The 16,733-nt window shown below is 39.8% G+C and overlaps 1 protein-coding gene across 1 annotated transcript in view; it reads left to right on the forward strand.

Annotated features, from left to right (window-relative positions):
* CUNH10orf11 (chromosome unknown C10orf11 homolog) overlaps positions 1–16,733 on the forward strand; it is a 641,101-nt gene that overhangs the window by 409,873 nt on the left and 214,495 nt on the right. Inside the window, exons 4-5 of the mRNA XM_018558158.1 lie at positions 357–496; positions 3,384–3,510. Of these exons, the coding sequence (XP_018413660.1) occupies positions 357–496; positions 3,384–3,510 (267 nt within the window). The remainder of the gene's footprint in view (positions 1–356; positions 497–3,383; positions 3,511–16,733) is intronic.

The following is a 16,733-nucleotide window of genomic DNA, read 5'->3' on the forward strand; positions in this document are numbered from 1 at the left end:
ATATATATATATATGCTCCATATTTACATACTCTATAATACTCTATATTTACACTAACATCCTATAAGCTGTAGCTCTGTAAATTCTTTTGTGGGTAATTGGTTCCCCAGACCTTAATTTTTTTCAAGGATTCCTGCCATGTAAAATAAGTTTGAGAAAGGCTGCTATAAAGGATTAAAGCAAAAAAAAAAAGAAATGACTGTTAGGGTGGCATTGTATGGCATATTGTGGCCTAGAGAAAAGGAGCTAGACCAGAGGAATGGTCCATCCAAGGTAAGGAATACTAGACAGCTTAGAAAAGGATTGTTAAGTAGCAGATGTGGAAATAATACATTCCTTAACACTTCTTGTGATACCTGACAGAGCTGGACTATTTTCTGGACTCACTGTCTGCATCTGCCCCATCCTTGGAGTACCTTAGCCTGCTTGGCAACCAGGCCTGTCCCAACGAACTTGTTAGCACAGAAAAAGATGAAGATGACTATCAGCGATACAGGTTGGTGGTGTCTTTATGCCTAGAGTTTAAATTGGTCATCTTTTGTGGGCACAATATACAACTTCGTAAATCTCTGATGCAAAGTACAGGTATGTTGTTTTCAGTCTGGCAGGCATATTTTCCTTACAAGTGGCTCACAGATACCCACAGCCAAAATAACCATTCCTTTAGAATATGGCCAAATTCCAGTGGTAGCTATTTAGAACTACATATTCTCTGCATACAAACAGAGGCTCCTATTTATTCTTGGCTGAATACAGCAATAGCCTGAGGAGGTCTTGCACATATACCTTCTATATTTTTACCCTAGGACACGTAGTATACACAGATGTGATAGACAATCAGTACATAATTAGAAACATATAGCCAAATCAGACTAATAGCTAGAGAGAGAAACTCTAACTACAAGTTTGGCTGATTTTTCGCTTGCTGTCAATGGAACAGAACATATGCACCTTATAAGTCAAATATTGGTCTCTTTTAAAAAAAAAACAGATGGGATTAAAGGTTTAAGATACCTTCTTCCTCAGATGGAACATTCAAGCATTGTCAGTTCTTCCAACAATATATCAATCTTGCCTTTCTTTGTGACATTTACAAATACACTGACTGACACCAAGCCTAACCTAAAGTAAGCTTCTCTCAGGTTAAACTGGTCTTTGGATATTACACATCTTGATGGTTCTGGTTGCACACAGCCAGTTAAGGTAGCCACAGACAGTATAAGTGTATCACCTAGACCTGCCAATGTATGAAAGTAGCCATCTAACGCATAGGAGATAGAGGGCTATTACATTAGATGTATTTGTAAAAGCAAAATAAAATAAAGAAATGATACAAGATAAATTGTATTATCTCCAGGCAAACCGTTAAATACACCGATGAAATATGTATGTGAGCTGTTTTAGCTGAATTTCTGTCTATCCTGAAATTTACACAGCTCTGCCTTCAGGAGAGTACTCTCTCCTCCTAACAGCATGCTGTTTGCACTGAAACACATGCCTTGTGCTGCTTCTCCCTTCCCCCTCTCTGAGCTCTACTGTACAGCGACTGCAAGGGGCTGGTATCAAGTCAGATTAAGATATGTTCGCTGCTTCATTAAAAATACATTTAAGAATGTATTTAACATTACAGGGCTGCATTCATTTGTGTATTTTATATCTTCTAGGAGATTAGCTTTAATGCTTCCTTTATATTTGTGATTGCAAGGGAAAATGTTCGATTATACTGACAATGACTCAGGTAGCCGTGTCCTTCTGTCAGATGTGACCTGTAGTTTTATTGTTAACATTACAGTGATTACAGAATAACTTTAGTGGCACCAATGTCATTGTTAACGGGAAGTAACTGACATTTACTTTACTTCTCTCACTACAGTAACAAATACTTAACCTGAGAATAAAGTTCACTGTGGTCTAGGTGAACTGCTTCATGACTCAACTATTGCTTGTTTGAGGGAATATGCTCTAGGCCATTTTCACATGTATTACATGACATCAAAAGGGAAAGCTAAACAAACCAGCTGGCTAAGCCTCCAGGTCTTTCATTTTTATGTTTTGTAGCAGCACCTGAAGCAGTTAAATATTTGGCTACGAAACAATACACTGTCTGTTTGTGTGTCTGAAATATAACCAGGAAGTGAAGACGAAAATACAGAGGATGTGTAGTGATCTGCACTAGAGCCGGAATATTATGCCACGCAAACGGAAGATCCACAACAAACATATTGATAAATGCTGTGACTTTTGTGCTTCCATACTCCCTATCCAATATTCCCAGACTATCATCTCTGCTATTCATCACATGTTTTTCACTCTAGCAAGATGACATATCATCATTTTTATTAAAGCAGAAAATGTTTTGGCCAGTTTGATAACTAACTTCTTTGAATGCCAGTATGACACATGTATCGCACTTTGATAAAAAGCATCTCACTTGACTAATTCATTGCAGCTTAATTTTTAGACAGAATGAGTAATAATCTATGGTGCGTCACAAGGGCTGTCATCAATTTATTACAGGCTTTGTCAATTAAACTTTCTGATCCTTAGTATATGAAAGTACTAGCTGCAACATTTTAAAGGGTTGCGCACAGAGCAGGCTTGCTATGATAATGGAAAGCATATTACAGAAATAAAACTTGCCTAGTTAGATGAGTACATGTGTCTGTGTACAGGTTAAATGGTAGAATGTCTGGTGGGCAGGGACCGCCACTGTTAGCCTTACAGTCACAGGATATCACTTGCCTGCTCTTCACGCTTCACCTTTTGCAAGTACTAAATTCCCTAGACAGAAAGTCTTGAGTAGACAGAAGCTGTCATCTCCTGTCCTCCTGCGTGTCCCAACTGAATGAGAGTGGCTGAGTCCTCCTTTCGTCCTGTGCTGTGATCCGTACCCAGACAGTGATGACAAACTTGCTTCTGTTTCTGCCGGCGCCTTTGTCACTACTGTCCCCTTTGGATGGCCTCTTTCATCTAATCATTAAAATCCATGTTTAGTGCTTGCCCCACCTGGTCTGCTCACCTGAATGTTTGCTACTCTCTTTTGTCAGTAGATAAGTGTCGCTGGTGTAATGCTACTATGATATCTAGGATATATAGCTGCAAGTTTGTTTTTTTCCTTCATACATTTTTTTAATAAAATATAGCTGGTGGATGAAATATACTGTACTATAAAATCATTTCACATGTTGTCATAGTTTATGAATAAACTACATGTGCTTCCAATGGAATTGTTTAGTTCAGTATGGTTCACAAATCTTACTCAATAACCAGGTGCTCTAGTGAAGCCAGTTGTCACGTTCATTGTGTGGAGAGATGGATGTGCATGTGAATCATAGGGCAAGCTTTGACAATGGCAAATGCTCATCTAAAGTTCTTTTTTGCAGGTACTTTGTGCTGAACAAACTTCCTAATTTAAAGTTTCTGGATACCAGGAAAGTGACAAACAAAGAGCGTGAAGTGGCAAGTTCCAGGGGAGCATTCATGAAAGTGGTGAAGCCCAAAGAAAACAAGGTGAGAAAATATCATTAAGAAAAAATATAACAAGGTCAAGGCAAATCTTGAAGAAAACCCTCAAACAAAAAGTTCTCTGCAAGGTCACATGCATTGATATAGCAACAGAGGTAGCATACATTGTGGTAGCAACGGGGCCATTACTCCAGGGAGGCATGCAGGTCCAAATGCACCATATTGAATTAACTGCTCCATCGCTATCACCTTGAGCAGTTGTGTGGCAAAATGGCTTCTGCTGAAGCAGAAGAAAATATTGTGTAAGGAGGAGGGGGTATTGGCGTTGTGTGTGGGGGGCAATTATGTACACATGAGGTTTGGGGATATCTTGGGTAGTAATAGAAGTTGGGGATGATAAGTCTGGAAAAGAGGATGTGGGATTAAAGCTCAGAGGCCCTGGCTCATATCTTCTGTTCAAGCTATTAGACTTGTGAAATTCAGATACATTAGTTTAAACCTGTACGCATAACTATGAAGGAACTAAAGATGACACCGAGGCCTTGTGTGCCTTTGTAAAAGAAACAAAACTGCACATTGTTCTATATAGTTAAACATAATATTGGGCCGAGTAAAAAAAATATGTTTTTCCTATTTGATGTTTAAGTTTCAATGTTTTAAATAAATACCAATTGAAATACATTTATTGCTGCAGCTATAGTCAAATGTTAAAGTAAAGGGAACATGTCATCCTTTTTTTAACATTTAAAATAACTCAAGGTGACTGCCATTTACTTTGTCAGCATGAAATCCTCTTCTATTTGCCTTTCTGATCTTTATGGTTTCCTTAATTACTAATTAGTTCACTAGCAAAAAAACTCTCACTGAAATGAGGGAGGACAGGTGGGTGAGTCTTAGCCCTGAAGTCAGGGAAGTCAAGCTCTTAGAAACAAAGTTAAACCAGTTTCAAAGGAAGACACAAAAATGCCTTTAGTGGCTAATGAAGGTAACAGGGGGCCTGCAGTTAGACAAAACACTTTTAAAGGTAACATTGGCTGAAATATTGGTTGTAATAGTTTTGCTGGGAAGGCTAAATAAATAGTAACAGTAGGGCTAAAATATTTACCTTTCCTCAAGAAACTACTCTCTCCAGTGTTTGACACATGACCAAAAGCCAAAACTCTACTTAAAGAGGAAGTTTACCCACTAATTGAATGTCTCCCAAAACAGTTGCCTTTAAAGAAGAACTATGGGGTTAAGGCTTCCTCCCGTCACCCTAGGCTCAGTATACCGCAAGCTGTAGCTCGCGGTATACTGAGACGCCGCAGTATACCGAGAGCTGCTGCTCGCAGTATACTGAGACCCCGCAGCTGAAGCGGATCCCGACAATTATGCCGGGATTCGCCCAGCTATGTGACTGACAGCTGGCTCTGCCTATTTAGAGGCAGAGCCAGCTGTACCCGCCCCTTCCCCGTCAGTTCCGCCAGTCAGCGCTGGCGGATCGGAGCGGGGAGGGGGGAATCCAGCCCCTCCCCTGTCACAGCAGAGAGCCGTGACAGGATGGAGAGGTGAGCGAACGCCAGTATGTGTTCGCTCACCTCCCGATCTACTGAGCCGACCTGTGACAGTCTCATTGTCACAGGTCGGCTAGAACTATGAGGTGAGTGAAAAGCACTCACCTCATAGTTCTCCTTTAAGGCATGCCAAGTGTCAGAATTGCCAGTGTGCCTGATTTCGGCTTTCAAATGAATTTTAAAGCCCTCAAATGGCTGATGTCATAGCTAATCACAGGTGCAGCACTATGGCAACTGCAATCCAAATAGAGGCTACTATAGCACCTTCTTTGGCTGTAAGAGATAGGAGGTTGTAGTTTATAAGGGGAGGGCTAGTTAATCTGAACTCTGATCCTTTAGCAGAAATCACGTGACCAAATGCGTAGCTTTCTGTGACCAGTACTGGCATGACATCAAAGCAGCATTCTCTCCAGGAAAGATTAGTATTTCAATTAGCCTTTGTCTATCCCAGAAATAATCTTAACATTATTAATAGGTTAGATAATATTGAGTGATGAACTAATAATTACCATTTGCATCAAACTCAGCTTTTCTTTAGGAAAGCCAATACTGAAATGTGCAGCTACAACTTCAAAAGGCTGTATTTGTGTTTTCCATACAATTATAACTGCACTGTGACTTTGGACCTATAGCAGGCCATTAAAGATTCAATCCATTGGATTGGATGCTCCTCTACATGACCGTCTCAAAGTGCTGAATGTGTAAACCGATGTTAATGGGGCTTAATTAATGTATGATTAGTCCAACAATGTAAATATTAATCATATTTCTGCTGTTGTCCTTAATGTGTTATATTTACAGAAATTAAAATAAACTGTTGGCAAACAGAATGCATGTTATAACACACAATGTGCTTCTCGTGAGATTTTATCACTTGCAGTCATTAAGTAATGGTGGGTTAGCCGACAGGGTCAGCCAATGATGGAAGCAGAAGGTCTAATGAGATGTTTTGTTTTGTTTTGCTCTTGCGTTGATTTCTGTTGGTACATTTTCCAACAGCAGGCAGGGGGCCATCAATACTGTAGAAAATACACTACAATTAGTGCTTGCTCTCATGTTAATTTCTGCACAGATCCCTGTAATTGTCACTAATCGCAATTAGACAGAAAAAGGCTGCATAGACATTCGCATTGTTCCCCTGTTCCCCTGTGCTGCGTCTAGACAGGGCAATAAGTAATAGCACTTTTTCTACTACAAGTGTCAGCAATGTAGTTGAGTTAATAAAACTTACTATCAGAGTTTTATGGCTATAATTGTTTAATCTCAGTATTTGGCCCTTTACATTTTTAGAATCTCACCACACATTTAGCCTTTCATTTTCCACTGTAATATCTGCAAGGATTATAGTCAGGCTACACTGGCTATATTAAGCTTGGTCAGAACTAATACTAATACCAGATCTGTAGCTAAAATTGTACCATCGTGTATCCCATTTACAACACTCACTTCTTTTAATTAAAGTGATTGCTGCAAGTTAGATACCAATCCATGCCCAGTCGGATCAAAAAAGTCCAGCTTCCCCTTTTAATGTCCCTCCAAAATACTTGGAATATATTGTATGCGCACTCTTTTGGACCTCACAATGACCATTATTTCAGTACAAAGCACCATTGTGGTTTCACCAAAGACACCAGTGAGATTTAAACCTTGCAAAAATCATAGTTGGAGGCTATGACCCAATCACTATGTTGAAAAAGTAGACCACGGGCATGCTTTAAAATTTCAATACCTTTCTGGCAGGAGAAGAGTCAAACCTTCTTTTTTTCCCCAGGGATACAAGCACCACTTCTATCTGACACCTCCTGGTGTGGTATAGTGTGCCCCCTGCCGGGTGCTGTGGTTCCTTCCATTAGCTGCTACGTCACTACCGTGTACTGTGGTGACATAATGGCCGGTGGGAGGAACCACAGCACTTGGCAGACACGAGGCTATCTGACACATATAGAAATGTTGCAAAGAAGCAGTGCCAGTATCTCTTGATGAAAAGAAAGGCCAGACTCGCCACTCACCAAACAGGTATGTATTGGTCTCCTTCCTTAACCACCATCTGTTTTTTTTTGTTAAGCATGGTGACAGGATTGCTTTGACATATGAATCTCTACATTTGTTAGCACTGACAGTTTGATACTATCCGAGATTTCCACTTCTGTTCATAAGGCTTTTGATAACCATTTTTTAAGAAGTATTTGACTCCTTTGTTATTTTTACTTAGGTACAGGAGTTTCTTATTGTACAGTCTGCAGGTTACAATAATTGAAGTTTGCATTTCCTTTTATGAAATATATATAGCTATGGTAGCGGTAGTAGCAATTTCCCCTTAAGACACTCCTTTTTGACAAGTAAGGCTTTTGCCTGCACTTTTTACAGTGCTGCCACCAGATGCTTCACTTATGTAATAGCCTTCTGAATACCTCTGTAAAGCATTTCACTTGCAGTTTTAAGTTAAGAAAAAGACAAAGCATGCAAGACAAAGCATGCAGTAGGATATCTCTTCCAATCAATTGTTCATAGCTAGCTCTATATTTCTTCCCAATCACTTTCCATAACAACGAAACAGTACATGTCTTGATGGTGGCGGAAAATCTTGAGTTACTTTCATTGAAGTAAAAGTTGACAAATTACATTATATGGGGGGTTTAAGCTGCTTAATTAATTCCATGCATCAGGCTTGGTATACATTATCTGGCGATATATGACATGTTTTGATCATTTGTTAGCAAATGGTCCAGTCATTGAAAGCCAATTTACACTGTGGAATAGTTGTAACCAGGAACTTGCAACCGGGCCTATTACTTTGTTTTTTATAGTTCCTTTCAGAAATAATATTTCCCTGTTCCCACTAGAGAGTCCATAACAGTCTGCCAGGACCCCACAAAAGGTCAAATCATCTGTTTTTTAGGGGACTATGAAGAAATTACCTGTTGATGCTGCCATTTTCTTGATGCACACATTAGTTCCAGTGCCAACAAAGCTAATCAGCTGAAATTCAAATATGTGATCCCCGGAAGCCACTTTCACCAGTCAACCTGTGCTGAGCTCTGACAATGCTCAGTCCGGTGGACTCAGTCTGCCACTAGCAGTCAGACATATACAGCTCCTCCTCACTCCCTTTGCCAGGGAATGCAGTGAGGTGGCGACGTCAGTGCTGAGAAGATATCTCTGCCCGCTGCTCATCACTTAAGGGACATCTGTAAATGAATATCAGTCACCTGACTGCAAAACAATAAAAAAGGTAAATACATTATATGATGAATAAAAAAACATAGTGGCAAAGCAAACTTAAGGGTACCTTTTGAACATTGTCTGATGTGTTAGCTGTCCATCTATTGAAAAAGTTAACAAAAAAGAAATCCATCTGTCATCTTTCTATGACTAAAAAGAATTTAATGTTTTACTATGTTGTATGAAATTATGTATCCATGACTGATGTTCCAGTTAACGAGTAGATTTCTTTTTTTGTTTTTTATACTATAGGTTGAGTATTCCCATGATCTTAAAATGTATCTTAACCCAAAATTAATATGTCACAGTTTGCCACTCCTTAGAAGTTGTTGCTGCATTACTGATTGTAATGTCTTCCTTATATTGTAAAGCACTGCGCAAACTGTTGGCGCTATATAAATCCTGTATTATAATAATAATAATAATAATAATGACAACAATAATTATAATTTGTTTTAATTTTTCAAGCTTTTTCTCCTGGAGATTCTGCCAGTACCATACTTCCAGTCCTAGGATGACAATGTTTACTCACCCTTCTCTAATATGACAATAATATTAATATAGGATTATGGAACCCCACATAGGTATGTTTGTGTAGCCCTCAAGAATAGCAGAGAACAATGCAATTCATAACAATCAACACAGGCAGAGGGAACAGGAAGTCATCCACTCACAAGAGTTCTGGCAAGATCAATAGATATTTTCTTGAACTTATCAAAAAGATATCACAAACAATTTCAATGTTAAATTTAACAAACCAAAAAGTTAATTGTTAGGGTTTACATACACTGTAGCATAATTGTCACTGGACCAAGTGTCAACATTGGAAGATTTCTTTCTGTTCTGGTGACAACCATAAAATTTAGCATTTCTCATAATGTTCTGTCCTGGTGATAATGGTACAGAGGAAGAATATCCCCTGTGAGGACATATGAAGTATTGAAGATCTGTCAGGTTCCACAATACTACCTGGTAACATGGATACTTCCCATTGCTTGTCCATCAGCAGGGTCCTGAGGACTTGTCACAAGTGGAATCACTGGTTTTTACCTCCAGAACAGACGTAGAGGGTCACATGAGGGCATATGGCTTTAGAAGGTTTTTTTTTAAATATGGGGGTGGGGGAAAAACTACATTTGTCCAGGATTTAAGACAACTAGATTCTAATTTTGTGAGAAGGAAAAAGTGCATGTTTGTGCTTTATATATTTGCTTGAGGGCAGTTATATTTCTAGCACATAATTTATAATTTTGTAATTTTTGTAGCAAACAGATTATTATATCCATGTGTAATAGTTACATTTTTGTGATTGCTGCCACTGACTACTTTGAGTGATGTGAAGAATCCGCAAGGAACAGGTCACTGATTGGCAGCATCCATGCTACTGTCTGCAGTCTCTAAGCTCTGTTAGCTTTTCACGTCCAGTTTAATTTTCAGCTATTGCATAAGTACCCACTGACTGAACACAGTTGCATCTGTCAATAGGACAGGTTAGTCTGTCAGAATGATTGAGCCATTCACCTGTGCTTAAGTGAGGATATTCATAAAACTTGCAATAAAGTCTGGACATAGAAATCAAATCAAAGCAAAGCTATGAATTACTGAGCTTTCCAGCTGTGCCTTTATATGCTGAGGAATGTTGAATACTCCAGATGGCCTAGTGGCTGGTTCACTATGAATAATTTGCTAACCATTGACAAAGATGCAAGCAGTGCACTGGGTTTGACCTGGAATATCTCTAGGTTAAATATATGCAACATTTTCTTGTCCTATTTAGGAATTATGGTAACAATATTTAGAATGATTAATGCTTACTTCTCTATTTGTTTCATAAAAGTAATTTTTCATGTAACAAATTATGCTAACATAACTAGAGTTAAACTGTATGTTACATTATATCTGAGCCATAGGTGGTTTCACCACCTATGGCATGGGGAAAAAAATGTATAAAGTTTTTGCAGACCTTGCATCCCCCACAAACGTTAAGCACAGAGAAAAGTAACTTGTCCTTTCCATACCGCAGCAGTATCACCTCTAATATAGATGGGGGTTCCCCTTTATCTTGTTCTTCACCTGTCAAGGCCGACAATACCATGAAACCACCATGTCGGAGCTACAATTGCTTCTGGTTGATTTACGCCTTCCTCTCTTGCCAAGATCAACATCAAGCTCTTCTGCCATCCTGCAACAAAAGGCCTCATGTCAAGAGACTTCCTTATCCATGCTGCACTTAACTGCTGACACAGCCACCACTACATGCAGGAAAATGGCAGCCATACCGCATGCAGACTTCGATTTTGCCAGATGAATGTTGACCATTGGGAGCTATGCCACTTTCATATCATTGGCGATATCTACTCCTACCATGACAGATAAGTATTGTACTCTGCCTTATTTCAGTTGATATTCCCTGCTATCCTCCAGGATGCCTCAGGGTGCTCCTTGGTTTTTTTTTTTTGGATGCTGAAGAAATTATTCCTGCTGCTGAGAGTCTGGTCCCCTGCCACTCTCTCTCACTCCCACTGATCTCTGGGATAAATTTTTTTTAGTTTCTTTGATAATGTTGTTTTTCATCCTATACTTCTAAGTATGTAGCTGAGCCAGCATTTATCATGAGCACTGATAGACTGCCATCACTTAAGATATCTATGTCCCATTTTTCCAGTACCCTATGTGTTTCTTGACCCCCTGTCTTACGTTACTTATAACATTGATGACAAATCTTGAATTAACTGTTCTTCTGGGCACTAAGACTATCTTGTTATCTCATCTCATAAAAGCTTGACAATCATTTAGCACCTTATTACCTGTTAGATGTTCATGTTAATTGTGTTTCGCTTTGCTCATTATTGGAAGCCAATTTGCAGCTGCACAGGTTGCTTCTTAATAGCATCCTTTCTGCACTGTATATTTGTTTTACATATCTCTAGAGTGCCTATTGGGGGACAATGGTGTACTTGTTGATGCGGATGCATTATGCCTGGATCTCCCAGATGATACCTCCTCCTTACAAGGCCCAAACTCTACACTTGCTAGGCCACATCAGTCCTTCATGCTTTTTAGGACCGTCTATTTGCCATGTCCAGCTGGGACTTTACTCATGTAGAGAATGAAGGGGGATTCTTTCTGGTGAGACAGGGACCTGCACTCTCAGCTGAGAATTCTCCAACATGTAATAAGAAATATATGCTTGTTCCTAACACTGTCCTCTAGCCTGCTTGACTTAACAAGATGTGGTCTGCATCACACACACCTTTAAGGCTTTTTGTGGGACAGTGAACCACACATACTGTACTAGCAGTGTGCCTTTTACATTTGCCTTTTAACCCAGTTGGTCCCAAATATGCCCTAATGCCAGGGAGGTAGTCACTGCTCACCCTACTAGACCTTTGGTTTGAGTATTTTTCTCACCTACTGGGGTTCTGCTGGAAAGATCATAGTGACATTTGGTCTAAGCCTCCCTAATGGATGTATTTTGGTTTGCTCCAGTTCTTAAACATGTTGACCCTGTTTTTTTCTCTCTTCCCCCACCTTAGTCCTCCACCATCCATACTTCTCCCTACCCAGACATCCCGGGGTTAGTGGAGACAACCTTTTGATTTTTATGTTAATATGGGATTTGACTTGCACCATCCCTACTACCTGACATGGCAAATCTACAGATCCTGACCCTTAACATCAAGGGCCTTAGGTCTCCTCACAATCACATCCTAGCCTTTAGACATTTTTTAACTATGGCAGCTGATATGATTTGTCTCCAAGAAACACATTTCTCCTAATCCTAAGTCCTCAAATATTTCCTTTTATATTACCTCCAAGTGTACATTGCGAGTGATCGTGTAAAATGTAGAGGGGTCTTAATAGGTTTCCACAGGTCCACTTTATTCATCTGCAACAGAGATCAAATACCCCTTGGGACAATAGGAGGCAACAGTTGTTACCTACCATATGCCCAATTCGAATCACCCCCTTTTTTTCAAAGATCTTCTCAACACAATCAAACAGCATAAAACAGTAACCTTTCACTTATGCAGAGATTTTAACTTAACACTCCAATCCAGTCTTGATAAATCCACACAACCTCCCTCATTTTCTCAAGGATTGATCATATCTTTATAGCTCACCCCCAATGCTCTTCACTATCAAACTCGTACCATGGAGGGATAAGTGCACTCTCAACCTCTTCCGCCACCTTATTGTCTACCTCACCAACCCAATGTTGAATTTAAACAGTTACCTTCTGACTGATGAATACCTCCAAGCCCACATATAGTTCATCATTATGGACTACTTGGTCCACAGTAGCTCCCCCTTAATGTCTCCCCTCACATTATGGGAAGCACACATGGCTGCGATACAGGGAACATATATACAATTTGCCACCAGTCTTAAACGAGACAGTATTAAGAAGCTACGCCAGTTAAATAGTGACTCTCTAGATGCAACACAACATTTTCAGCACTCCCCCACATCCCAAAACAAACTTTGGCTAGACCATCTTACAGGGGACCTTAACTTTCTCTCAGTTCCTTCCCTTTCCAGTACCTTAACTGTCACTGTGACAGTAAGTTAGAGTAAATGATTTAGAGGAAATTTCACTGACAGAGCCCTGGATAGAAGTAAAAATCCGAAAGGGGTTCCAATCCATCTCCACTTTATCTACCGCATCCACCTATGCACTGTGATTCTTAAGAGAGTCAGGGTTACTAATCAGGTGTTTTGGAGGTTGCTGATTGAGCAGGGAGGAAGACCAATATTTATTTAAGTTGTATTTCTACCATTTACTTTGGTTATTTCTGAAGAGGGAGAGGTCCTACACGGTCGCTCCAAATTGAGTCAAGCTATTTTATTAAAATTGGAGCCTTATACCGATTTTCAGTGTGGAATCACCTCTTTACGGTGCCATTTTACAGTATCTTTAAATAAAGTACCTTAAGTATTAACAAAAATGTATCTTATTTGTGTATCACTCAGCTGTAGATCCTCAAATCATCTCTGAATTCATGCTGACACTGTCCTTCCTTCTGGAGGGTGGCTACTTTTGTTCCTCGTGGTCCCTGTGTGTTTTGTAAAGTAGTCACCGCTCCAAGCTCACTCCCGTGATAGACTATAATTAGGGATGTCGCAATACCATTTCTTCAAGACCAAGTACTTTCCCTTAGGTACTTGCCGATACAATTACATGTGGCATTTTTTCTAAAACAATACAGACTAATGATTTTAGGGCAGTTTCTTTATAATTATGAAGAACTGTAACTCAATCCATGATTATTCAGGCTATAGAGGACTACAAATCTCAGCAATTGATGATTATTCAACATTGGAGAATGACAACCAGCAATCATGGATTTCTGATTTGTAGTCCTCTATAGCCGGTTGCATTCTCTTGCTAATCATTGATTATACAGCATTGGAGAATGGCAACCAGTAATAGAGGACTGCAGATCCCATCAATCCATGATTACACAGCAATTAGCCCTCTATGTATGCATGTGAGATAGGGACCCTAGATTGTAAGCTCCTTGAGGGCATGGACTGATGTGAATGTGCACTGTGCAAAGTTCTGCGTAATTGTTGGCGCTATATAAATATCAATAATAAATAAATTATACAGGGCTTTGTGCTGTCTTACCAGGACTGCGTGCGGATCTCACCAGGGCTGCATTTGGGTCTCACCAGGGCTGCATTTGGGTCTCACCGGGGCTGCGTTTAGGTCTCACTGGGGCTGCACTTGGGTCTCACCGGGGCTGCATTTGGGACTCACCAGGGCTGCATTTGGGACTCACCAGGGCTGGAGTTGGGTCCCACCAGGACTATGTGCAGATCTCATCAGGGCTGCTTTTGGGTCTCACCAGGGCTCTGCAGGTGGGTGCCGGGATGAACGGGTGGGATCCGGGCTTCGGGCCTGTACAGGCAGGCGTGACCGGCACTATCAAAGATATCTGCCTGAGGTCCCTAGAAGGCTGCTTGAGGTCCCCAAGTGTGGGACCTCAGGCAGTCAAACTTGTTTAAAAATTGAAAGGGCTGGTATCAACCATTGCAAGTACTCGTGAAAAGGCCCTGTATCGGGACATTCCTAACTACAATGCCAATACAAATTGGCTAACTAAAGTGAGATTGTAGTCCATCACGGGAGCAAACTTGGACAGGTGCCCCTGTCTTTTTTGTTTTTTTTATGGGGTTATTCACTAAAGGGTGAAGAGTTTGGAGAAGACTGAAAAAGTGAACAATCTAGGACAAAATAGCTGATTTGGAAAAATTCTCCAATTTGGCTTACTTTGCAGTTCAGCTATGTTGTCCTAGATTGTTCACTTCTCCTGCCTTCTTCAAACTCTTCACCCTTTTGTGAATAAATCTGTTAGTTTTCACTACATGTAGAATTGTATTAAGAACTAAAAATAAGTTTTGCCTGGACATAAAACTTAACTCCTTACTCCTGCAGCACTACATTACCTACCTTTCCTTTCACCGCATCATGCTGTTCGGCCATCAGGGCCAGGAAAAGCAATCCCTGCGTAAGCTCCTACCTACTTTTCAGAGATTAAGGCTATGGGCCCCTTACCCAGTCCCATGTGACAGCACTAATGCTGACACATGGTAGAGGGGGAGTGACACACACGCTAACCCATTCCCAGAAGTACCAATGATTTCCATTTGCTCCTGTTGGCAGAATGGAGTTGTGTGAGAGAGAGCAAATGTGATTATGTACTGTTTGGGAGAGTGCAAATTTAGTGTCCTTTATCTTTACTCTGCATTGGCAAAGCCATGAGTGACTATGAAAATATCCCTGCCCCATAATTCTAGTATTAAAGCAGTGAATGGGACATTCACCAAACATTCATTGCAGGTATATATTCCTGATGCATGTGTATTAAATTACAGTGACTGGTTCACCTGCAGTGAATGCTTGGTGCCAGGAAGCGCCTCATCCAACAAAGGGAAAGGATGCCCATTGATGACTGTCACAGGCTTGTTCACAGTCTGCTTAGAGACTATAACCGTATGGGCTCTATGGAGGAAGAAGACATCTGACAATATTTCCTTTCCCCCACTCTTTCCTTTCACCCCCACAAGTTGTTTTTCGTTGGGATGCCATGTAGGACGTGCAGAATTGGGGTTTACCCAAGCACTTCACGTCTGACATTGCACCACCAGGTATTTCTGGTGAATCCTCACAGACCACATATTCAGTAGAGGGTAAAGCGATGTCATGAATGACATGTAGGGCCCAGGATTGTTGTCTTGTGCTACATGTAAGGCATCATCACTGAGTGAATGTAATTTACTTGTGTGAATATACTGTATTGCTATGTGGTGTTCTTGCACTGCATCGCAGTACAGGGTGGATCGTGCCCTGAAACATTGACTTGTTTTTTTATATATTTTATATAAAAAAGTATATTTTTTCAATCCAAAAATATATTCCTGATGCATATGTATTAAATCACAGTGATTGGTTCACCTGCAGTGAATGTTTGGTAAATGTCATATTGATTGCTTTGTAAATATGCCCCTATATGTTTTTGATAGAAGGGGTGCTTAATGTTGTCTGTGTGCTTACAGTGCCCAGGATTACACCCAGCCAGCATGGTTTTAAATATACTCACAAAACCTCTCTAGCATGCTTCTTTTAAATTATAGTAAGACAAAATCATAATTTTTTCATTCAAACATAATGCAGGCACAGATTTATTTCTTGGTGGTGTTTTAATGGTAGTTTTTGATAGTTTTAATATAAATGCTATTTATTTTAAGGGCCTCATATACTTAACTTCATCTTGAAAACAGCTTTTGATAAACTTGTCCAGTTTTCCAAGTTGTTGATTTCCTAGACCAGGCATAAGGCTGCACAATCAATTGTACATGCATTTCTGAAATTCCAAACTTAGTCCATGTTGTATTACAGCAATTTAACAGAAGATCTGAGTTTTTACACCCGGTGAAATGAAAGTATCTAGTACTTGAGAGCAATTGCTGAGGTTTGGCTATCTTCATTTCTACCTGTTATCTTACGTGGAATTAAAATAATAAAACACCAGGTCAGGACCAAATAACCAAAACGGCAGCAGTCCAGGAACCCAGCTGTGCATTACTGCTGCAGGCAATGCTAATGTATAAGCAATTCCAAGTACACCATAGCTTTCATGTATTTCCAGGTAGCATACTGTACATATTGAACTATTATCATAATGTTTTACTTAAAGTAATTGTATTTTATATGTTCAGGTTGCCATTTTTTTGTATTTTCCCAGCCATATAGACAGTGCATAGTTTTTAATCAGTCAGACCTCACTGGTAGACTTGTACTGCACAGTCCGCATGTGTAATGAGCAAATATGTCTGCCCCAATGTACATATGTACAGTAGATATACAACATATAAAGAAGAAGGTTTTTGTTAAGCATTCACACACATTAATAAAACGATTAACATTTAGTTGATCATTTTTACATGTATATCTATAAAGTGATAAAATATATATATATATATATA

Source organism: Nanorana parkeri, unplaced genomic scaffold (assembly GCF_000935625.1).
Source record: "Nanorana parkeri isolate BGI_ZX_2015 unplaced genomic scaffold, ASM93562v1 scaffold322, whole genome shotgun sequence".
Taxonomy (NCBI): Eukaryota; Metazoa; Chordata; class Amphibia; order Anura; family Dicroglossidae; genus Nanorana; species Nanorana parkeri.